The sequence below is a fragment of the Drosophila guanche genome, unplaced genomic scaffold (genome assembly GCF_900245975.1).
Source record: "Drosophila guanche unplaced genomic scaffold, DGUA_6, whole genome shotgun sequence".
In the NCBI taxonomy this organism is placed as follows: domain Eukaryota; kingdom Metazoa; phylum Arthropoda; class Insecta; order Diptera; family Drosophilidae; genus Drosophila; species Drosophila guanche.
This window is the reverse complement of record NW_022995743.1, coordinates 7,627,495-7,652,575: the sequence shown is the minus strand read 5'-3', so window position 1 is coordinate 7,652,575 and position 25,081 is coordinate 7,627,495. Positions and strand designations below refer to the sequence as shown.

Here is a 25,081-nt window from a genome sequence, read left to right as displayed (position 1 = left end):
TCTTTTAAAATACACATTTTTTGGTTGTAAAATACACATTTATATATATATATACTTATATATATATATATATATATATTCATGGTTTAGCCATTTCCATTTCCCATATTCACATCCATATCCATAGTTACGCCAAATCGCGTTCGTGATCATCAAATATCTGCTTTAGGATCTAAATATTCTTTGGGTTTTCTTTGATTTTTAGTTTAAAGGTTTTCTATACAAAATATTTCTTACTTTTTGGGTTTACATTTTAATTTCTTTTAGTTTTGTTATTGGTTTATGTTTTGTGTTTAGGTGTAGTTTTGGTTTAATTCCTTCTCGAAAAAGTTAGACTAAACTGATTGAAGCTTTTTTGACACATCGTAGACATTTTTGGATATTTAATTTCCCCCGTTTCGTTCGAGACTAGTATTGTTCAGTGCAAATTTCACTTGGAAGCCAAACGGTGTACGAACTGGAAGGGGTTGGGAGGGGGGTCAATGCACTGCAATTGGGGGTCCATTTGTGGTGCTTTGTTTGGATGATATCTGGCTACATGGAACATCGTAACTACAACAACATTCGAATGACACAAAGCACAAGCAACACACTTACATACATCGATACATCTAGACATATCAATAAAAATAGACAATTATCGATGAACATCGTAATATTCTCTTTCTCTGTTCCACAATCAATTAAGCTAAAAAAAAGTAGACAAATAATGGAGATAAGCCATATGTCGTATGATCTTATGATGTACAAACACTATATACATGTGTACATACATTTATACATACTTACATATGTACATACATATGCATATTCATTGCATGCTATTCTGTCATACAAGGAATTCTCTCCTTCTCCAAGTAGTATTTGTTCTGGTTAAGTGTTATTTTCCTTCTCTTTTTAATTGTTTCTTTTTTTTTGTTTTTCTTTGACTTAGCTATGTTTTTTGCTGTTGTTCTCTGGATCACAGAATTTCTCATCACACAAACCATAATGCTTGATCAATCGAAAGCGATCCGATCGTGATCGCGATCAACGTTGTATACTTTGATGTCGTGTCTCATTTGCTGAGTGAGTGGTGCACGTGGAAATGATTAGACCCTGGAAACGTACGCTTTTCACATTCTTTTTATTCACTAAAAATAATTAAAAAATAAACAAAAATGCTGAAATGATAAATTACAAAATAAAATGCAGCACACAAAGGAGTAAAATTAAACAATTAAGAGCTAACAGATCCTCTAAATTTTAGCGAAACAAAAAGACAAAATGTTGCAAAGAAATTTAAGTAAAATTAATGAGGCACATAAAGAAGAATTTCTATGATAGATCCAAAACGAGGAAAGGTTTGTTTCCCAGTCGCAGATCGAGCGATAAAAATGTTCATTAAATTAGTTACACATAGCAAAAAAAATGTGCTCGTAATACTTTCCATCACTTAGGCAATGCACAAGAGAAACTGCATTAAATAATTAATTACGTATATTAATTAAAAACATAGCAACAAAATTGCTTTTCGTTCGAAAATGAACTCAAATTCAAATGAATTCCGGTTCCGATTAATCGTACAATATATATCTAATGATTTGCTTTAATTTTGAGTGGTGCGAAATGCAATGTATGTAAAATCAGACCTAGGCAACATTTAAATTACATTTAAAATTAATTTAAGAAAAATAAGCATTCATCGTTTTGTGTTTTTTGTGTTTTGTTTAAAACATATTTTGCACTTGTTCTTTTTTTCCTATCCATACTCCTATTTTATCTGTTTCCGCTTCCATGCTACCGACAGATGATGATCTTAACTATTATTACTTTTACACATTTATAGTACATACATTTTTTCTAGCTTTACATTTTTCGCTTCCTTCTTCATCTTTTCATGGATTCCTCCCTCTTCTGTTCTGTTTTTGGCAGTGTTCACAATATGAAAACAAAAATATTTCTTCACTCTTAACGTTTTATTACAATCTTTTTGTTTTGTTTTTGTCGATTTACTTTTTAGTTCTTCTGCTGCTTCACTACTAATTACAGTAATGTCTGCTTAGCTTTGGTAAATTGTACGATATTATTTTGTTTTTTGTTTTTTGTTTTGTTTGTTCAGAACGCGACGCTAAGTGCGAGTTATGAGGGAGAGGGTATGCGGGTATGCGGGTATGCGGATACGCAGGTATGGGCATATTTGCGAATTTCTGATGATTATGCTGGTGGCTTAGACTTACACTTAACAAGGCATTGAAACAAATCGAATTTGCAATTGAAACGATAATGATAATGATAATGATAACGATAACCAAAACGAAAACGATTACGGCGATAATGGCAACACAAATATCCATCGGAGACAGAGAACTTTCTTTTCCATCTTTGTGCTTGTGTTGTGATGTTTTTTCTTTGATTTTCCTCCCACTCTCTTTTACTCGCTCCCCTATTCGTCCCCGTCTAAATGTTACTTAATTTTCTGTTACATATTTTGATTAGCGTTACGCAGTTTTAGCATCGTTCCTTTGATGGCACACAGTTTCCGCTGCACTCCGACTCAACTCCGCCTCTGCCGGCGGTACTACCACCTTCCCAACGTCGTCGTCGTTGTCGTCTCCGTCGACGTCACCGCTTAGATCTCGCCTCACATGTGTCGCTTCATGTGGAGGGCCAGATGGTCGGACCTGGAGAAGCACCGATCGCAGTTGCGGCACTTGAACGGCTTGGCCCCGGTGTGCTTCCGGTAGTGACGCGTCAGCTCGTCGCTCCTCGCGAAGCGCCACTCACAGCCCTCCCAGGAGCACTTGTAGGGCTTTTCACCTGCAACGAGGGAGAGAGAGCAAGAGAGAGAAACGTTTATTAAATAAGTTGCTTTAAAAATGTCAAAAATGTGTGTGCTGCAGCCACTGATGCTGCTGCTTCTGCTGCACAAACAATAAAGCGCATAAATATGCGTAGCCAGAGGAGTTGGGGGTTTGGGAAACATTTTTTATTTAGCGCGCGCCTGCCAAATGAAAAAACTTTTTCCGTCGCTGCAGCGCTCGCTCCTCGGCGGAAGCGAAATATGCATAAAGTAAAACACGAGTAAACAACGAACACAAAGGGAAGAGCCAGAGAGAGAGAGAGAGGGTTGAAACACACCCAGAGCAGTAGCGGGAGAGCGGGAAAGCGCGAGCCAGGAATGTAAGACAATTAAAAATGAAAAACTGTAAAATTAAAACCGAAACGAAACGAAATGATGCTAACGCTGATGCCGACGGCGACGCCAACGTCAGCGGTGTGCCAAGCTATCGTACCCGGTCCCCACAGTCCCCAGATCCCAGTTCCCAGTCCTTTGCCAACATTTTTCATGCGTGCCAAAAGCCTCAAAGGATACAAGCGGAGTGGCAGTGGCAGTGGCAGCGGCAGCAGCAGCTAAAGCGCCAAAAGCCAACCAGAGCAGGAGCCAGAGCCTGAAACAGGTCCAGAAACAGAGCCACAGTCAGAGCCACAGAATCAGCCAGGCGAAAGGAAAAGGAAATGCAGAAGTTGTAATTTCACACAAAAGCAAAAAGAGAAAGAGGAACCTAAAAATGCGCACGAGGAACACTGAAACAGCAAGAGCGCCTGACTAGAGCAGAGAGTGTAAAGCTGGGAAATGCCAGAAAAATACACGCACACACAGAAAGAGTGTGGAAAACAGAACCAGCCCAAAAAAATTGCAAAATTATTTCAGTTTAAAAGACAAACAGCAGGGCCGTGGCAGGAAATTGCCGCCGTAGCTGGCTCTTTTTCTCAGAAAGAGCGAGAGAACGAGAGAAAGAGGAAGACAGAGCCACAAGAGGCAGAGAAAAAATGGAGCAAGATAACCGGCAAGTAGACGACGACAGCCAAGAAAAATGCATAAAGCTGAGTGGAAAACTTTGTAACGCATACCACAGATACACGAACACATACACAGAGATACACGCAAACACACACACACACACACACACACACACTTGGCTTAAAACTTAATGCATGCGGAAATGTGTGATATTTCCGTGCTCAATTTCACATTATGCACTTGCGGCTTCCCCTCTCTCCAGAGCTCGCTCTCTTTCTCGCTCTGTCTCTTTGTTCTTTCTCTCTCTCTCTCTCTCTCTCTCTCTCTCTTTTCGCTCTCCTCTTTCATTCTGCTGGAGCTGGGCTGGCCTTCCGCTTGTGGGCTGTGGACCCTTCCAGAAATGGGATTCGACCATGTCTTAATTTCCATTTGTTTACACTTGGCCATTGCTCAAGTCCTCCTTCATTCGTGTATCTGCTGCTGCTGCCTGTGTGGGTGTCTGCCACTTGCACTTTGGCATGTTGTCAGAAATGTTTGGGAATCGAAGCATTGCCAATAAATAAGCGATTGCACAAACACAATCACACTGCCACACTCCCACACACACACACACACACACACACACACACACACATATGTATATGCTTGTCCATTTTTTTGTTGCTTTCCTCCTCCCTGGTCGCTGTGGTGCTGGCTGTCTCTTTCTAAATGCCTCTTGCAGCTCTTTCTGGCGCTGTGTAAATCACCGTCAAATGCACAAAGTGCAAGCTCACACAGACCTAGGATGCGACCCCCAAGAGTCTCGTATTGAAGTGCATTTAAACGGCAAAAGAGCAGGCGAATAGTCAGGGTTTGGGTTGTTCGAGGGAAGGGAGCAGCAGCAGCGATAAAGCAACCAAAATGGCCGTACCATCTGGCCATTGAAGTGGGCCCCCGCCAGCACACGGAACGGATCGAACTGAAACCAAAAACGAAATAAAACTGAAAACGCAGCCAAGAACAATCTGCTAAAGCTGAGCAATGAGATTCTGGCCAATTTGATACCCTATGTGGGATAAGTGCTGCTAAACGCATCAATTTGTGTAGCAGGTTATACAGCAGAGACTCCTCTCTTGAGCTATATTTGTGTAGAAATATTTGAAATACCCTCACCACACGTACACTACCCTTTAGCTGCCATTAGTGTTTAGTGCCAAAATGGGGCAAGATGTACGAGATGTACGAGGGGTTGTGCCAGTATCTGCTGGAATGCCAGCCGCCAATGCCTTTTAATTAGTTTTCATGGCTGCCGTCGACGCTGACACTGTTAGCGGCTATGAAGCAGCGCGACCTGGACAAAAAGCCACCCAATACCAATCTTCAATCCACAATCTCAATTGGCAACTGGGTTAAGCGCTCGTCTCTCTTTTTATTATTTTTTTGTGTTTGCCCGAGCAGCCTCCACAATGCTGAAATGCTCCAATCGCGACGTCGAGACGTCGCCATGTTAATTTATTGAGCCGAACGCAGTTAAAACTTAACCTCAGCCGTTTGTCTGACTCTACTATATTGATAGTTTCAGTTGCAGTTGCCACTACGACCGGGCTGGGAGCTGTGCTGTGTGGCAGTGCCAGTGGCAGGCCATAAAGCTTGCACTTGTAAATTGTTTAAAGGCAATAAGGAGTCGGCCACAAAAGCCACGTACTGGAGTAGCACGAACAGCAGCAGCAGCAGCAGCAGCTTGCAGTCGACAGCAGCCGCTTAGCAGGAGAGGCAGGACCTTTGGCCCGAGCGTATGGCAGCAAATGGAGCCAGTTAATATTTTATAAATTTCACTTGGCGTTGGGTTTTAATTTCAGTTGGCAATAGAAAAGAATGCCCCGACGGAACATGCGATGGGGGGTGTAGCTCGGTGGTGCATTCTGCAGTTAAGGAATCCCTATCCTTTGGCTTGGTTCCTGCCAGCCGGCGCTCCTTTTTATTGGCGAGAGAGAGAGAGAGAGAAAGCCAGAGGGAGAGCCATCGTCGATGCCTTCTCGGCTTTTGCACTCAACACAATTTTTATGGTCTGTTTGCGTCTTTCCACTTGATTGCACTTGTAATCTTTTCTTAACGGTTTCAGTGCCTCGAAAAACCCTGGATAACTCCCCCAAACCCCAAGTCCACTCTTATGTCTGTGGTTGCATGCAACTCTGGCATTTTTATAGCCACGGCTCTGCGTTTAACTAATTGAAATCTTTTGTGGCAAAAGTTTGTGAGGAATTTATTGCAGCGAATGGCGGCGCTTTAATTGATATTCAATTGTGTTTCTCCCCCATCTATCTATATATCTATCTATGTGTATATGTATCTGCACAATTGTATCTGCACGACTGGGAAATGCTTGAATGGATTCCTAATTAAATGGTCCCGGGACATGCAAATTGAAATGCCCGGACAAGCCACAGGAGGAAACGGTGGAAGCAGCGCAGGAAGCGCGCTCGAGAGCCCAAATCAAATTAATTTCACTGTCTGCCATTGCACGCTGCTCTTTGCTCTCTCGCTATTCCCTGCCATTCCCTGCCATCACCCGCTCAAGGACGCCCCGTTTGGCCAGTAAATAATGGCTCATCATCAATTATTTGCATGTGTCCGGTCGCCTTTCTAATGCGACAGCATTTAACGAATGCCCCAAATACATTTTCCCCTGCGCTTAATTTTAAATGCAAAAAACGTAATTCATTAGATTTTCTTTAATTTAAGCCAGAGCAAAACATTAAAAAAGGAGCCTCGCCCGGTCTCCAAGGTATCATTAAAATAATTACGTTTCTCTTTCCCAAATGCCCCAAAAGAGAATCCCTCTTGGCTTTTGCTTTGCTACATTTTTTGTTAGGGCACGGCTGGGTCGCCTCAAATCAAATGTTTCAATCTTATCGCTGGTCCAACACCTTGGCTTTTGATTTATGGGACTCCTCTGACGACTGCTGGTGTCCCAGGCTCATCTTCGCATCCGTAGAACATGTGTAATTAATTATAGAATTCCTCTCTTTCATTTTTTATCGCACCCAAAACGGATGTTGCCACAATGGACAGAAAGTTCTTGCAAGCAAATTAACACTTTTAGCACTTGGGGCACTTGAGCGACGGCAGTGGGGCTAGCACAACAACGAGGTGCCAACGAGTCACGCCCACTGCCTTTAACAACCGCCCCTGGATGAGCTTTACTCGATTTCAATTTGAACAGTTTAGCGATGGAGGAGGCCATGGTTATGGCTCCTGTTTCTGCTTCTTGTGTTCTTGTTTTTGTGGCCAAAGATAAACTGAAAATTATGAGCAAAAACTTTCGACTGTTATGGATTTTTATTGAGCCAGAAGTTTTTGACTTTCTTGTGCCAAGAGCAAACAACAACAGGCAGGAGGCAGCTGCAGAAAGACGAACAAACAGTTTTGAGGAGGCGCAGAAATTGAATGTTAATTAAAATGTTAAGCTCCGCATCTCCTAGGGCCACAGCAAATTTACAAATTGAGCAATATCCTGCGGCTGACACAAGAAGTTGTTGACTCTGTCTGTCAGAGTTGGTGGTTGTGGCAAGGAGCAAGTGGCATGCTCGTATACCTTATGTTGCATATGCATGAATCTGAAGCTGCTGTTGAGCCTGATGCTGATGATGATTGGTATGCCCCGAAAGGGTCACTCAACACTCAAACTTGAACCGACATTTGGGCACTAAACAAACATTCGCCGCCTCAAGCCCCCCCGCCCCGTAGAGACGTACACTTTTGAGAGAGAAATATCTCTGGTACGAATTTCATTTGCTGACGAAACATGCTGGGCATGCAAAGAGCCAACAAGTCCAACAGATGGGGTTTGTGATGTGATGCGGCGCCAACACTTGGATGCATAAGTGAACAAGTCCACAGGCCATCCACAAAATGGATCCTTTCCCACAGTGGAGCATTCATTCGATTCGGACAACTGTCAGCACTCCCAGCATTTCATTCCCTACAGTTTCCGGGCTCTATTCAGTGTTGCAATGCTCGTGGATCTGGCATTCGGTATTTTCCTGCACATTTTTGGTCGATCTTGCGGAAATATTTGTCTGTTTACGATGTCTCGGAATAATGCCAACGCTGGGGAATTCTGGTTTTGAGTGTGTGCCAAGTGATTTGTGGCTGCACCCTTCATCCTCCCCACCCAGCAGCTTCTACAAATAAAACTGAAAACTGACAGCCAGAAACAAAACTCGGAATTCATGGAGGAGGCTTTGGGGCTTTGGGGTGTAGAGAGTTAGCCAAATCCCGCCGCTCAACGCATTTTAACTGAATGCGCACAAAACTGTTCGCCGCCAGCCAACTGCAAATAAACCAAACTATTTTTTTCACCCACTTTTTGGCAAAACTTGAAATGGATTTTGGTTTCTATTTTATGGGTTAAGTGTTTGCTGGCAGAGCACACGAACAGAACAGAACAGGACACGCACAGAGGAGGCATCTACAAGGGGCACAAATCAATAGATTTGCTCTCTCTCTCTGGTGTTCCAATGTGTGTGTGTGTGTGTGTGTGTGTGTGAGTGGTTGTAATAAAATTACATTTCATCGCTGGGATTTCTACCCATCTCCACCTCAATCTCTCTCTCTCTCTCTCTCTCTCTGCGACCAATATTTCATGTTTGAATTATGCGATTTTTATTGAAATTTCAAGCATTGTCTGCTGTCCGTCCGGCCATGAGGTTGTTTTTGGGGCCTCAATTGCTCTCTCTTTCTCACTCTCTCTCTCTCTCATTCGTGCTCGCACTCCTGCTGCATGTTTTTTTGTTCCTACTGCTGCGGGACTGCATGGACACAGGACAATGGACGGTGGACAGTGTCGGGGTAAACAATGCAACATGTCACTCGTGTGTCCCAGGGGTCTCTGTCCGGGACATTGTTGTCGCAGGTCTCTGATTTATTAAGGGAGCGTACAAGAGCGACGACCAGGGTTTGCTATGCACGTCCTTGCCCCAAGGTATGTTTTTGTGTGTGTGTGGGCTAAACTTTTAATTGGTAGCCCTGACGGGGTACGAGTCTATCCCATAGCACACTTTTCGGGCAGGAGGCTACAGGCTATCTCCCCACTCCTCATACTTCAACAGGCCGTACTCGAAGCTGTCAGTGGCAGCACACATTCCCCCGGCCCCATCTATGCCTCGTGCACTCACCTGTGTGCGTTCTTTGGTGGGCCTTCAGATGCGAACTCTTCGTGTAGACTTTTTTGCAGCCCAGGAATTGGCACTTGTGTATCCGCCGCTTGGCGTCCGGGCTGTGATCGCTGTGATGTTGCCGCGGGTGATGATTTTTGGCAGAACCTGAAGCGAGAAGAAGCGAGTCAAGAGGGGGGGGTTCAGTTACAAGCCTGTCACACCAGTCGGAGGTCGGAGGTGTGATGCTGAAATTGGGGCAAGTGCTGGGCAGGTGCTTGGCTGCCATACGCACCGTTTGTTGATTTGTCAGCTCGTGGCGCAGCCACTTGTTGCTGTGACGTCGACACGCTGGAACTGTGGGAGTTGTTGTTGTTGTTGCTGTTGCTGTTGGTGGCACTGCTGGCGGCCGCACTGAGTACAGCTGCCACATTGGCATGGCCATTGTTCTGCATTTGGATGACGCGTGCCAGGCTGATGCCAGCCGCTCCCGGCTTGCCGTTCGCCGTGGTCAGCCGTACGATGGTGCTGCGCGGAATGTTGCTGTGGGTTGACTGACTGTCCTTGTTGCAGCCGCCGCCACTTGAGCTGCCGCCACTGGAGCTGCCGCTGCTGCTGCTGCCGCTTGTGTTGCTGCTGCTGCTGTGGGGCGAGTTGCTGCTGCTGCTGCTGTTGCTGCCGCTCTGCACGAGGGCCTGCGGCGATATGCTCAGATGCTGGACGGCCAGCTGTTGCTGCTGCTGTTGCAGTTGCGTCATTGTGGGATTGTTTTGGTGATTGCTGCTGGTGAAGCGCAGGATCGCTGTGGCGGGTGTGGTGTTGCCTTGCTGTTGTTGCTGTTGTTGCTGTTGTTGCTGTTGTTGCTGCTGTTGCTGCTGTCGCTGCTGTTGTTGCTGCTGCTGAATCAGAACCGCCAGATCATTGGCCTCGATCTGTTGCGCATAGTTGTTGTGGCTCCGCAGGCTGGACTCTGGCGAGGAGGGCGGCGTCAGCGTGGGCAGCACAAAGTCCTGCACGTGCCCCAGATGCAACCGCGCCCCGTTGCCCATCTGGCTCTTGGCCTGCACCACGCGCACCTTGAACGCCGGCGACGAGCTGCTCGGCGAGCTCACAGTGATGGTGCTGGCGCCACTCAGGCAGCTGCTCGCTTGACTCATGCTGCCGCTGCTGCTGCTACGGATGATGGGGGAGCTGCTGCTGCTGCTGCTGCTGCTGCTGGGGCTGGTGCTGGTGCTGATGTGACTGTTGCCGCCGCTGCTGCTGGTGGGTGTCATGTTGCCGTTGGCACTGCTGATACTGGGATTGGGCGAAATGGCCGATGGTGGCGCCGCAAAGAGCACGCCCAGCTTGTCATCGCAGCCCACCTCCTCGTCCTCCTCGTCGATGCGCTCCTGCTTGACCAGAACCGCACAGCTGAGCGCCTGCGAGCCATTGCTGTCCCAGGAGATGCCCGAGCAGTTGGAGGACACCGAAGATGTCGTCGAAATGGCATCCAGATTCTGCTCCTTGATCTTTAGCTCCTCGAGTAGGCGGGCGGGCGCCGAGAATATGTCCCAGGCAGATGTGTCCAGATCGCTGTGGATCTTCTTACCCACCTTTGGCTCATCCCTCAGATATCGTTCCAGTTCGTAGCAGGTCTGCAAAATGAGACAAAAAGAGAGAGACATTAAAGACATGATTTAAAGTTGGTTTTCACTGAAAAGTTTGTGTCCATTAGGGTAGGGTTGGGGCCGGGTTTGCTGGTAATGGATGCTGTATGTACGTAGTTCACTCTCCCAATTCAATTTGTCGGAATATGCAGAGTGGAGGAATTTTAGGGCACATTAAGCCGATAATTTAGTGGCACTCATTCGGCGTACTTTCGGGACTTTTCTGCCCGCGGGTCATAAACATAACATAAATTTCAAAATATGTTTTATGCCCCTGCTGCTCTGCCTGTAATTACAGGTAATAATTTTGGCCATTGAATTTATGACCAGTTGGCCAGAACACACTCTCTCTCTCTCTCTCTCTGGCCATCGCTCCTCACACTTAATGGCGGCGACAATTAGGTGGACGTAAAAGCCGCATCATCGGCCCGGTTCCACACCCAGTTCGACAGTCAACGAGAGTCCCCTTTGATGTTCCTGTAGCTGCTGCTGGTGCACTCGAGCGATTTCACTTGCAACATGCTCGATGGGCAAACAAACGGCATGTTGCTGCAAGTGCAAACAACAGCCCGGGGCACTTTTGGCCACGCCTCTTCGTTGCAACGATTTCAATAAACGAGATCAAAGTTGTACATGTTGTCCGCCAATCTGTTTGTTCCCCCCCTCTGGAGTCCTTAAGGACTCGTTCGCACCGCAAATTGAACACATGACGAGCCATTTGGTTGGTCGTTTGTTTAGGGATATACTCCCAGGATACCTTTACTCCTGCTCTCGTGGTTTGATGCCGATTTCCATTTCATTGCGGGTCTAACAAATCTTATTAAGTGCACGAGAAACCCAATGGGGCGGAATAAGCAGCAGACATCGGAAACGCTTGGGGGGGAAAGGCACATTTCGTTGGGATTTGCTTTAGTTTTCCTTTTAGGCGAGAGCGAGGGGGTGTGAGTGGAGGGGCTGCGACACTCACATGCCCCGCGTAAATCACTTTAAGTGTTATTCCAAGAAAATAATTGCAACACATAAATTTCGCAACCCTTTCACGAAACACACACACACACACACACACTGAAGAGGCAGCAACAATGCAGAAGAGAGAAAACTATAATGGTTTATGAATCGGTATGAAGGATAATGGGAATGGAAATGGAAGTGGAAATGGTAGTGGGCGAGGGGGAGGGAGTTGGAGGAACTGTGCTGGCTTAGAACCGACTCGAATGTTTTTGGTTGCCTCAACACGTTACCCCCGTGGCCATGATTAATGGGCGGCTGCTGCACTTACCTCCCACTTCCGGGCCACTCACTCAGACAACAGACAACACAGGCTACAGAGACTGTGCGGAGTGCACAGACAGTGCAGCAAGCAGGGGCAGGACAATCTTTAAGCCAGAATCTAAATAAAATGTAGCATGCGCGCAATGCAAAAGCAATTTGATATATTGTCTAACGGGGCAGATAGGAATGGGGCATTGGCACGGGACTGCCACTGGCACTGGCACTGGCACTAGCAGTCAGGTGGCCAAGGGAACTGCTATCAAAAATGGCATTTTGATTTATGCGCTACCCCTGCCGCTGCTCTCGGGCGATGCTGCAAACAAATCACGTGAGCCAACAGGCCAAAGATTAGACGCGACTTTCAAATTGCTCACGGCGAATGGTGAGGCAGACATGGGGATGGTCACACGTACATACAGGCAGGCAGGCAGGCAGGCAGGCAGCCAGCACACCTGATTGATGGCCAGCGGGTGTGCAGTTCAAGTCCTCAGCCAATTTATAAAATACAATAGCGAGGCAGGAACTTTTACTGCAGCAGCATTCACCTTGCATGAGTACGCGCAGGGACATCCATCCCCTCATTATCGAGCTCATTATATTTTGTTATCTCATGTTTAGTAATTAGTTGAATTTTAATTGCGGCTGCTGTTGCTGCTACTCCTGCTGCCGATTTGCAGCACTGTGTGTGTTTTGCCATCTGATAATTGGGCAGTAAGAGCTAATGGCTAATAATTACTGCCCGGCAAAAGCTAACAAACATGATTTTAATTAGATTTCCAAAAACAAAAACGAACGCCAACGAACGGTGTGGCATACGAAATTTGTTTTGGGTGCACTCAAAATTGTTGCAAACTGCAAAATTCCCACAAATAATGGAAAGTTTATCGAAGGTTTTATATTGGGTAACTGCCTCTCCAAATACTTATTTTTTTGCACCGAATTATGGCTTACATTAGAGATACAGATAAATAGATATAAATATTTCTGTTACCATGTACATGCGAATATTAATGGATATTGACGGTTGTTCATGGCTTAAGCCCTCAACCGAAGAGCCCGAAGGGGGACGAGAACACTTAGCGGCAGATTGAAGAGGGCAAAAGTTGCCTCTTTGTTGTAATCAACATAATTATTGTTGCCCCAAAGTTCGCTCCATCTCGTAAGTAGGGGAAAACATTTTTGTTCTTGTTGTCACTGATCTGTGTGTGTGTGAGTGCGGGGGATAAAACTTTTCTAAGAAACTTTTTTTTGCTTTGCTCATTTGTGTTTAATAGAAATTTATTTGGCTGCCTCTGTAGAGTATGTGACTGTGTGGCAAGGTCCTTCTAGCTCCCTTTGGGGTAGGGGTTGACAAAACACTTTTCCACACACACTTTTTGCCAGCAATTTATGGGACACAAGTACAGCTCTGGGTCTGTGTTTGGGTCTGGCTAAGGCTGGCAATCCTGCCCCACTTTGGGCCACATAAAAATCTTCATTTCCGTTGTGTCTGTGGCCTTTTGTTTTCTATTTCCTTTGCCTTTTCGAGTAGCTATTCCTATTCCAACTGCTTTTCCCATGTACTCCTTTCCATTTCAACTTTCTCTATGGGTTCCCGTTGGTTTTTCTGAGTCTGGTTTATGCCTTGCACTTAGGCGATGTGATGTTGCGACAGCTGCGGTTATTAAAACCTGCAAATTGTATTTATATCCCCAGCAAAGTGGAAATTGGAAAGGGGATTTTGACAGACACAGACACAGACACAGGCCCAGAGACAGGGGCAGAGGCAGTGCCAGCAGAGAGACACAAAGCCGGATGGCATATATTTCCGCATAAATTTATTGGCTCAAAGATTAGCGAGCTACAGATCCAGTTCCACAGTTGCACAGGAGATACGAGACACACTCACACTCCGACACGTGTGTCTGAGTATTTACACTTTTAGGCAGGCATAAAAAATGTTTAAATTTGCGCAATTATCTAGCCGCAAATTGTTTGCCAAGTGGAGAGCATTTGAGTTCTCAAGAGGGAGAGCGAGAGAGCGAGAGAGAGAGAGGGAAATGCTCTCCTCAAATGAAATTGTTGAGCCCAACTGGATGGAAATGAAATGTTTGCCCAAGGACGCAGCAGACTGGCAGGACTTTGGCGGCAAATTGAATTTGGCCACAGCAAATAGAGTTTGTCATTTGCAAAGGCAAACGTGGAAGTGCAGAGGGGCACCCGCACACATGCTAATGTAGAATAAAAGCCTGCGATTAAATTTAATTATCTTGCGTGTTTATTAAAATCTACAAAATGCGAAACGACATGGGCAGCAGGGCAACAGGAGTGAGCGAGTCCTGCTGCTGGGAATATCGCACAATTGGGAGAGATTTGGAAGTATTTGTCTGGCACACATACACAGTGTCCCCCGCGGGACACCACGCCCCGGCATTGGTTGGGGCGTGCAACATATTTAATTATGTGTGTAATTGAAAAAGACGCAACGGCAGTTAAGACACACACATGGGGCATTCGAGGGAGGGCAGCAGCTATGCCTTAAGGAACCAAAAAGAGAGAAAAATCAAGCCAGGACTATTATGCGGCACACATGTCTGTGAAGTGTCCTGTGCCAACACGCTGCGACATGGCCCACACACATGTGTGTGGGAGTGTATCCTCGGTGCGTGTCTGTGTATTAGAAAGACATTAGTAGACGCCAGCGGGCGGCCATGGCATTGCCCTGCGGTTACAACGCGTGGAAGCCAGGGATCCAGGACTCAAGAGCCAGCACCAAGGAGCATCTGTCGCTCTGCCAAAGGGAAAAGTGCGTACACGTCGCCTAAGTATACAAATACAATTTTGGTTTGGCTCCACTGTCTGCATTATGTCATTTAATGAGCCATAATTCCACGGAGAGAAGAAGGGAGGCCAGCAGCCACAGCCACAGCCACAGCCGCAGCTTTAAGCCCTAGCTGCCTGCCGCCCCCCTGGGGAAATGCTGCTAGCAACGATTTTCCCTCCACCACCGCCACCGCCGACTTTCATTTTCGAAAGTTTTAATGAACGAAACGTAATGAAATTATGCCGGCAATTAATGTCGCCCATCGTTGGGGAGCCAAAATCGAAGCCGGAGCCCCAGCAAGCACTTTAAGCCACGGCATTGGCCCATTAAAGCTGCAAGGCTGCAAAGTGTCGAAGATTTTTGCCACACCATGGCTTCATATCGATTTCAGTGGCAGGTTTTATTCACTTTATTCCATTCAATAAATGTGCAGTTGGTGAGAGAAATGGCATGGAGTAATGGCATTCCACACATTATAGTAGTTAGCCATTTCAGATATCCCTATACTAATCTCAGACATCTGGCAACTGGCAACTTGACCCACTCTAAAGTGATAAACCGTGTAACGATACGCACACACATGCAATCTGTCCATCCATCCATCCATTCAGCCTGTTAGCCATCCATCCGTTTCCTATTTATGTGTATACACACAAACACACAAACACACACACACACACACACACACTTGGTGTGTCGTTTGGGATTGCAACTATTGTTTTCAATTTACGTCCTGCCGGGCTGTGCTGCTGCTCTCCCCTCCTGCTCTCCTGCTGTTTCTGCTGCTCCTCGCAATGCTCTCTGCTACTGCTCCTGGTTATCTGGCTGTCAACTAAGTGACTTCTTAATACGAGAGCCAAGCTGCGAGCAGCCAGAGAGACGTGCAACCAACAAAAGTAGCTGCAATCTGTGGAAGTTGTAAGTGCAGCCACAGCCACAGAAACACGAACACCAACACCAACAGCTAGTCACTCGGTTCGGTTTGGCAATAACAATAAGCCAAGACATGCTCTATGGCCAGTGGGTTTGGGGTGGCTCACAGCAGGATAATTGAATTATTGGCATTATCAGTGCATTTGCACTTACACTCTGAGCAAGCAATTCCCACACTTGCCTTCCCTTCTGACCACCTCTCGTAGTGTCTGTCGTATTCCCTACTGCTTATTCAGTCACATTACAAAGTGTAATGCGTTGATTTACTTGACCTGGCCAAGAGCTCTCCTCCCTACACCCTCACATCCTGTGGCATCCATCCTTCCTGCTGCTGCACTGGTTGTTGCTTTGGTTGTTTGTTTTTTTTTTGGGTGGAAAGTGCACTTAGCCAAGTGTGGCAGGCGGACAGGAGGAAGTGGGTATGGGACTGTGCAAAGGAATTGTGCAAAACTCGAAGAGTCGGAAAAAAGCATTGCATAATTCGCTGACATTATGCTAATATTGAGCAAAAGAAACTTACTCACACACAAGTAGTTCTCTGCAAAGGAAGTAGCTGGAGCGGCAGGACGAGATCACTTTCGCTCAGAGCGGAATTTCTGCTTTTAAGGCCATCATCGAAGGACTCTTGAGAACGGGAGCCAAAAGTGTCTCCGGCGGGCAGCATTGTGCGGTGTTGCGAGGTTGGCGGGGGGAATGACGCAACTAATGCGTTGTACGCGCCGCTGAATTTAAATGAGGAATTAATGCGTACATTATTTCCCAACCCTCCTCCTCCTCCAGACGGCCAACCCCAATCTCCATTTCCCATTTCGAGTCTCTTCCCCATCCCCCAGCTATTGCTTCAGCTTCAACTTCAGCTCTTGGGCTTTCGGGTTTGCTTCTGCTTTTGCGTTGTTCGACTATACAAACATTTTCCCAGTTGCCACTTGCCACTTGCCACATGCCACATGCATTGTGCGGCTCTCGTTTCGCTTTCGTTACAGTTTTCTTCCATCGCCATTTCCATTTCCATTTCCCTTTCCCTTTCCCATTCTTTCGTGGTTATTTTTTTGTTCTTCTTTTCGTTGTCTGCTTTGGTTCGATTATGCCAGAGTCGTGGGTCCTTACTGGGGTCCCATTACGCTGCCCCCTTCCCTGCCTGCCCCAGCCATTAGCTTTGAACTTGATGTTATTTGTGCGGCAGTGGCAAATTGCGGGACTGGGTACGAGGCCGCCTTTTGTTGTTGCCGCCTCTGCTCCCGGTTTACGCTTCGTTTTGTCATTTTGTGGCATGTTGCCGCCTTTGCCAGGAGGCCCGGCCCTGTACTAAATGACACTTTGCCCCAAATGATGACGCTGACAATGATAATAAATATATTTAACGCACTCCAAGTGCCCGCCTTCCCCAGGCCTCACGCCCCTGCCTCGCGCTTCCCGCTCCCCTCGGTCCAAAGTCAGGGTCATTTGCATTTTGTTGTTGTTGCTGTTGTTTGGCGGTGACGGTGGCGGTGGCGGTTCTGTAACCAAAATTTAACTTTATTAACAACAGAGTGTCGTCCCCCCACCATCTGTGGCGCTCACTGTTGTGGCATGTGTCCTGGTTTAAAGCTGATTTGATGATGGAATCCCGAGTCGATCTTTAAAATTTGTTTTGTTGCAGCAGCTTATCGCTTATCGGAGCTGTTCTGCTTGGTCTGTTGCGGAACAACAAACGCAATTTGCACATGACTGCCTTTTGCTAGTGTCCCTGTGTGTGTGTGTGTGTGTGTGTGCCTATGCATCCTCTGTTGCAATTAAGAGTTGCAGCAACATGGCATTGCCTAGTTGGCAGCATAGTAACGAGAAATCGAACCTCTGTGTACATCCCACTTAGCAGCCAATTACATGTTGGGGTCTCCTCTTTCAATCCATTCTGTTTCCCATTTAGATCAGAGTCATGTATCGCACACACACACACACACACGTATCATTTAAAGAAGCCCAAAAACGAAATGACCAAAAACCCACAAAAGCGCACAAATTTCAATTGAAAAGGCCTCGACCGGCACACGACCCTGGGATGCTGGCATGCTGGGATGCTGTATCCTAGATTCGACTGGCGGTGTCATCATGGATACAGAGATTGTAAAACATATAAAATAAAGACAAAAGCTTAATAACTGAGCCACAGAGGCTAAACTCCTCATGTGACTGTGGGCTATGGCTGTGGCATTCTCCGTTTTCCGTTGCCAATGTCCTTTGTGTGACAATAAAAACTAATTTTTTTGGGGTCGCATTAAAAGGGATACTCGTAAATGACAAAATAAGCACACACACACACACACACACACAGAGAGACAAACAGACAGACACACATGCTAAGGACATTCAGGAAACCCACAAAAACTGTCGAGACGAAAATGCAATTTCTGTGGTTTCCCATCCCCAGCTTCGAACCAACCCTCAATCTCAATCCCTGAATGAAAGGTGGAACATTTCCAGTGTCTATTATGGCATTGAATGGATTTCGTTCTGATTCCCCACACCCCCTTCCAGTGTGTGTGTGTGTGTGTCGCTGCCTAAGTGTTTGTCTAACATTTTTGTGGCTTATAACTATCGTGGCTTATGATATTGACCCAAAACATGTTTAACAACGCATTTTGTCTGAGCACCAAAATACCGAAAAATGTTTCCATTCTTGTTCCATGCGTGCGCATACATATGTGGGTGAGTGTGATGGTTGATGGGTTACGGTTGGGTCGGTGAGTGGGTTTTATCGGCTCAATCCATCGATTGTCTTGCCAAAAAGAGAGAGGGAGAGAGAGAGTGTGAGACTCAGAGGTGTCCCAACATAAATAGAAAATTTGTACACAAGGCAGGTTTTTGTTCTGTCAATGTTGCACGATAAACGTAATAATGTTAAGGAACGGAATGGGTGGCAGTGCGAAACAAAGGGATATTGTCAGAGGGTTGGGTTCCAGCACCCAGCAACATGTGTCCCCGTGTCCACACAGAAACACACAGAAACTTAATTGCTGTCGAGCAAGTTGTGGCCCACAGAGCCCCCAAATGAAATGAAATTACACTAAACAATCGTATTTAAGGTCAAGTTTCTACGAGGGTATCCAACGGGAGGGGGATTGGACTTGGGGCATGGCAATCAAATAATGGCAACGAGCTTAATAACATTTCTGTCCGAATGGAAAACTAACAAAAGTACAAAAGTTCTGCTGGTCTCCTCCGGTCTCGGGTCTCCATTTTGTGGCACCAGAGATTACGCACCGACAGCAGCAGCAGCAGCAGCAGCAAGATATGAACATTGCCCCAAAGTTATCTTCCTCTCTCTCTCCCTCTCTTCCGCATTTGCATACGGATTGGCTGGGGGAGTGGCTGTGGCAGTGGCAGTGGCAGTGGCCATCCTTTGGCTCTGGCCAGCTGTCCTGACGCTTGTAGCCTGGTCTGAACGCTAACTAAAATACGATTGTATTTTATGCAGCGTGTCATGAAATATGCGGCACTGCTTACATTTCATTTACACGCAGGCAGGCAGAGGATTTGCATTTTGCATAGAGATAGGGATAGGGAACCAGTCGGAGCTAGAGCTAGTGGCAGGGAGGAGCTGTGGGATGGGCGGTGCCTGCCTGCATTTTTGTGTGCAAAATTTATGCGAGAATTGCGACAAATGCTGCAGTTGACATCGACCATCCAGAAATTGGCAAATATTTGACCGCTTTGCCGGTTCACATTTGCAATTCTATTGCCTGACAGCCAAGAGACAGAGAGCGGGAGCAAGAAACACTGCAGTGGAGCAGAGCACAGCCTGTGGCACAGAGCAGGCAGATCCTTTAAGCCGACACTCGCATAAAAATGGCCATTAGGTGCACTCCATTAAACCAAGAAAACAGAAAAACTTTCGCAACCAACAGCACAGGCAAAGAGCAGAAAGAGTGGCAAGCACAAAAAAAAGAGTGGAATGGTGGCAGTGGCAACAAAGTCTCCCCCCCCCCAGTCGTTCATTTACACTCGTTTTTAATCCATTATGTGCTGGCGACATAAAGATTTAATGAATCGTAAACCTGAGTAATTGCCAAGGCAGCAACAGCAGCAGCAACAGGTTGCAGGACTGACTGACTGCCTGCCTGCCTGCCTGCCTGCCTGTCTGCCTGTCTCTCCATATGTTGAAGATTTACCTGACTAATGGTGGGTAGACGAGTGTACAGAGAAGTTTCCCTTCATTGATTCTCCTTGAGTGCACAAACCATCGCATCAGCTTGCATTTTTCTCAGATTTATTCGCAAGCTTAACTGCCGGGGGCAACGTACATGATGAGTGGTGGGGGGGTGGGAATGTGGCAACTGTAATTCAGGCAACAGTGGCTCTCTTCACATTCTCCATGTGTGAACTGTAATTCTAGTGGCAGCCGCGCAGCGCAGTAAATGAAGCCATAGAAAAGGCTTCAGCCGATTGCCACAATAAACTTTCAACACATTCTTACCGCAGCAGCAACTGGTGTGTATGACTGGGTGTGCGCGTGTGTGTGTCATTGAACTCCATACCAATTAAGTATTACAGATAGTTGCTTATGTGCATGAACAAAAAACTCAACTAAAATCCAAACCCAAGCCCCATTTGATTCAATTCCAAAATCAACTCTTAACAAACTCTCTCCAAACAAAAATTGGGATAGCAGTTTCTGCTGCATGTTGCATGCTGCCAGGGCACTAAACTGTCAAGCCTGGTGGGCTGCCAAGTGAACAACTCTTAGCCAGTGCCACAGCCAACCTCTGGCCTAGGCCCTTGCCCCAGTCCGACTGGCTCTGCATGCATTTTGCATACACTTGACAGCAGCAACATTTACAGCCACAGCCACAGCGGCAGTGGCAACAGCAACATCAACAGCTTCACTAAGCCGATTAGTTTCACTGGCAACGAAACACACGGAGCTAGAGCTGCACATCCTGCTATAGTCACTGCCACTACCACTGACCAGTTAAAACGAAATTCCTAATACGATTGAGCCTACTTTCTGGCGCTTAAGTGAGAACACTGCTTGGGCCTTTCGACCTGATCTGACCTGGCCAGCAATTGCAGTTACATACAGGAGGCCCTTGGCCAGGTGTGAAGAGTCGCAAAAGCTTAATTAATGCACAGGGAACCGAGCACCCAGCTCCGAGCACCGAGGCATGTCACGTTGATTTCTGACCACGGCTCGCTGACATCAAACAATCCAACAACATTTATTAGCAAACATTCGAGGCAGCGGCATTGCCCAAAAACGGGCAGGACATGCCACGTAAATCTGCAGTTGTACTCTTTGCCACAGGCTTACATGATGTCCTTTCGCCGTTTATTCTGCTGCCATGACCCCCTCACACATGGATCGTCTAACGGCGGCTCGTGGTTGCCACTTTTTATGGCTATTTTTGCAGCAATTTTCACCTGTCTGCACTGGACGAAACTCCGCTCCGAAGCTGTCCCTTTTCTTTTTTGACCACAAATGCAGGTTTTTGCAACAGCTGCAGCATGTTTGCACCCGCGGCACTCCCGGCACTCCATGCTGCCTGTTTGCCTCTCCCTGTAGGCCTGCTGCTGCTCCTCCACCCACTTCTTGCTGTAGCTCTGCTCTGGTGTTGATTATTGAACAACAAAAGAGACAACCCAAACGAAGGACCAGACACTGAGAGTGGGAATGGGAATGGGTATGGGAATGGGAGTGGTTGTGGAAATGGCAAAAACAAGGAAAAACAGCAACAATAACCAAACATCAGGAAGCAAAAATCGAACACTGAATGGTGGGCTCTTATTGTGGATGTTGCTTTTGTGGATTGACCCCCAATCAGGCGGGTTGTTGCAGTTGTTCTTGCATGATGTTGCCCGATGTTTTTACTGCTGTTGTTTCGTCTCGTTTTACACATATTCCAGGGAAAAGGACGCGCGCGAGCCGCAGGCCAAGCAATTGATATGCTCCGTGAAACTTTATTGCCGAACGAGAATTGACCATTGGCAATGGCCAGTGTGTTTTTTTTGTTTCCTCATATTGTAGCCACCCATTCCCAGTGGCTGCCACTGTTGTTATCCAGCTGGCTGGCTGTTGCACGCACCATTGCATGCGGTTATTTAGATAAAAGTGCACGAAATTAGAAAACGCTTACACTCGCCGACTAATTGAAGTTCAACCATGTGGCGCAGTGGCATTCGACTCTTAAAGGGATGCCGCTCTTAAGGTCGGAATTTCTCCATCAACTGAATAATGCACGGGGGAGCTCTGTCTGTCAGTTGAGTTTTGGGTCAATAGCGCAAGGCTCCCCAGCATTATTTGGTATGCACAAAAGCCCAAAAGGCAGCACAGCACAAGCCAAAGTAAACCCAAAAAACCGAACCAACAAAAAAGGGCGCCATATACGAAAGAAAATAAAATATACCAACATATATATGGATGTATAGTTGAATATTCAACTGAAAAGGAAGCGAAAGAGCGAGAGAGACAGGCAGGCAGGCAGCCACAGTCCGCAGGACCACAATGCTGAAAAGGAAGTTGCTTAATTAAAAGCGGATATTAGCAATTACAAGCCACAGCCAAAAGGGCCAAAAGCAGAAAGAAGAGAGAAGGAATGACCCATACATACACTGAAAACCAAACAAATTAGTTTTAAGCAAATTAAAATATTGCACAATCGAGAGAGTAAATCAGAAACTGCATTGCGAGATCATTTTATTGGATGATTTTCGATCTATTTGCTCTTCCCAATCCTTGTAGAAGATTCAGCTTTCCAAGTAATCAAATATGACTTAAAATCCTGCCACTCATTTCCCTCAGTGCAGAGCAGAAGCTTCGATAGAAGGCAGCTCCAATGAAACGGAAGTAAATGAAATGGCATTGAATGGCATTCGGCTCTTTTTCGCTCGCCGTCTCTGGTGTCTCTGGGGGAGGGGCCCAAAAGGCGACGATAAACTGTGGGGAAATTAAAAGCGCGTATGCCAGGGACCGCTAAGAGTGGATTGGAATAGATCCACGGCCTCCAGGATAGACTTCACAAATGAAACTTTAATGCCGAAATGTTGCCTCTTCGCTCCTCGGGGGGTTTTGTTTTCTTTGCTTTTCCGCGGTCCCTGTTGTGTGTGTGTGTGTTGTCTTTGGCCTGATTTCCATTTCGTTTTTGCCTCACGTTTGACATCGTTCGAGTCGCCTGCCTGCCTGCAAAAGACAGGAGGCCGAGGCGGCAGTGGCAGAGGTTGTGAAGGAGAAAATGGGAATGAAAATGGAGGAAACATTGCAAGGCTTACAAAAATATCCAGATGAAAAAAAAAAGCAAAACAAAATGTAAAATAACACGAAAAGGTGAGTCCCAGCTTAATTAGGTTATCATTCTGCTGGCGGTGGTGGGCCTTTTTTTGTGGCGAGTTTCAGGCTTTGGTTGCTGGGGGGGTGGAAGGTTGACGACAACAAAATGTGGCACAACTGAAACAAGAGCTGAACGCAGCGCGTAATTGTTAATGGGTTTTACAGCTCTTTTAGTCCGCATTTTTATATAGAAAAATACACGTAATTGTTGTTGTCTCGACTGCTGCTGCTGCTGCTCTCGTTTTGCTCTGTGTTTGGGGTTTGTTTCTGTTTTGCCGCTCTGATTTATGCTGCGACCCAAATGTACAAGGCAAATAAATTATGCATTAGATGTGGGTTGTGGGAGAGAGAGTGGAGGGCGAGTGGGGTGCTTGTTATTTTCACATTTACCTGACCCTGGCGCAGAGTCTGCTTCTTTTTCTTTTTCTGCTTCCGATTTTGTTTTGAAATGCTTTAACAATCCACAAAATGAACATTCAACTGGGGAAATGTTCGCATGTTGCAGAGGATTCTACCGCTCTTTCTCTTCTACTACCATTATTCTTTCATTTAGTGGAGCTCTCTTGATTCGGTGATCCAAGCCTCGTTGAAGCCTTTTAATGCCTTAAATTTGCAACAAATCGCTGACAATAATTCGCACATGGCACAACTCAACAGGAATAAATTACAAGGACACGTTGTAACAGACACACACACACAACACGCACTCACATATGGACAGAGAATCGTTTCGCCAGAAACAAAAGGGAAAAACGAATAAAAGAAAATGAAGAGCAACGAATGGAATCGAAGCGAAGCGAAGCGAAAAAGAAAGAGAGAAACAATTTTAATGGAAACCCAAACGCGCAGCTGTTGAGGCAGTCCTTATCCTCATCCACATACATCAGAGTCCCTGCCACCGTCCTCCATTGCTGCCCCATTCAGTGGGGTGGGGGCAACCAACAATTGATGGACGTCAGCGACGTTGGAAAAAGAATTATTAAATTGATCGATGGCCATAAAAAATATGCAAAAAGGTAAACTGAATAGCGCTGAAAGGGCTCTCGCCAGGTGTCGACAACAAAGGGGTGGCAGCTGGCAGGTGGCAGCTGAAAGGTGCCGCAAATTGAGGCAATTTCCATGGCGCTCCAAACAACGATCAAGTGTCGCCGTCGAGGCAAGGAGACTGCGAGGAAGAGGGTTGGATCCAAGCTCCAAGAGATTGAGCGACAAAATACAAAAAGTAGAGATCAGGTTTCCGGGTGCTCAGCTTTATGTGTCACATAACCGGGAGTCCTGCACGTCTGCAGCATAAATTCGGAACATGTCGCCCTCGTATATGAACCAAGCAAGCAGCCAGCAATCCAGTGAGTGTGGTACGTGGTGCGTGCTGCATGGTGCGTGCCACCATCGTATGTGGACCAGCAAGTAGGGAAAATTATGTTCTCGTTACGAGGAGTCGCTCTGCCTTCTGGAACGAACTGTGTAATTGCACATTATGGTTGTTTGCTGCTTTTGTCCCTGGCTTTAATTTCGCCCAGTTAACAGATATTACGTATACGACGCAGTGGCTGTATCACTGCCACAGCAGCAGCACAGCAACGAAAGCAATTTGGCAAAAGCTAAAGTGTGTCTCTGTGTGTGTGTGTGTGCTTTGGGGGTGGAGGTTGCGTTGGATTGGTTTGGGGGCTGTTTGGAGTTGATGAAATTGGAATACATCCAAAATGAAAATTAAATTCAACAATTTGCGGTTGTTTTTAGCTGTTTGTCTGCCATACAACAGGCAGGCAGCAGGCAGCAGGCACCATCATGATGAGCTGCCTCTTCTTTGCATCCCTCTCCCTCTCCCCTGCCCCTATCCCTCTCTGTGGGTATCTGTGTCTGTGTGCATTTCCATGCGGAAATGTGCAATTTGCCATCTCTCTGATTGTTTTTTGAAAAACTCTGCTCCCAGCTCGGTTTGTGGCCAAAGTGAAAGTTTTATTCAGCATTTTGTTTGTACCCTTTAAACGAGTACTGCTGCCAGGATATATTGACTCCATGGAAATGTACACAAAGCAAGCAATATTTGCTTCATGATCCTACTTTATAGCTCTTCTTATATTATCACTCAATCATTGCCATTCCGCAGAGGTATTTCCTAGTCGGTATATTAAGCCACAGCTTGCACTTGTTTGTTGCTGCTGTTTGCCCCGAACAATGCAGTAAATTGTTCACACTCGAAAA

The 25,081-nt window shown here is 46.3% G+C and overlaps 1 protein-coding gene across 1 annotated transcript in view; it reads right to left on the bottom strand.

Moving 5' to 3' along the window:
* Positions 1 to 1,961: 1,961 nt before the first annotated feature.
* The window catches only part of LOC117581078 (Krueppel-like factor luna), a 112,006-nt gene continuing 88,886 nt past the window's right edge, over positions 1,962 to 25,081 (bottom strand). Inside the window, exons 2-4 of the mRNA XM_034267965.1 lie at positions 9,215 to 10,556; positions 8,941 to 9,087; positions 1,962 to 2,799 (exon numbers count right to left, since the gene is read on the bottom strand). Of these exons, the coding sequence (XP_034123856.1) occupies positions 2,624 to 2,799; positions 8,941 to 9,087; positions 9,215 to 10,556 (1,665 nt within the window). The 3' untranslated portion in view covers positions 1,962 to 2,623. The remainder of the gene's footprint in view (positions 2,800 to 8,940; positions 9,088 to 9,214; positions 10,557 to 25,081) is intronic.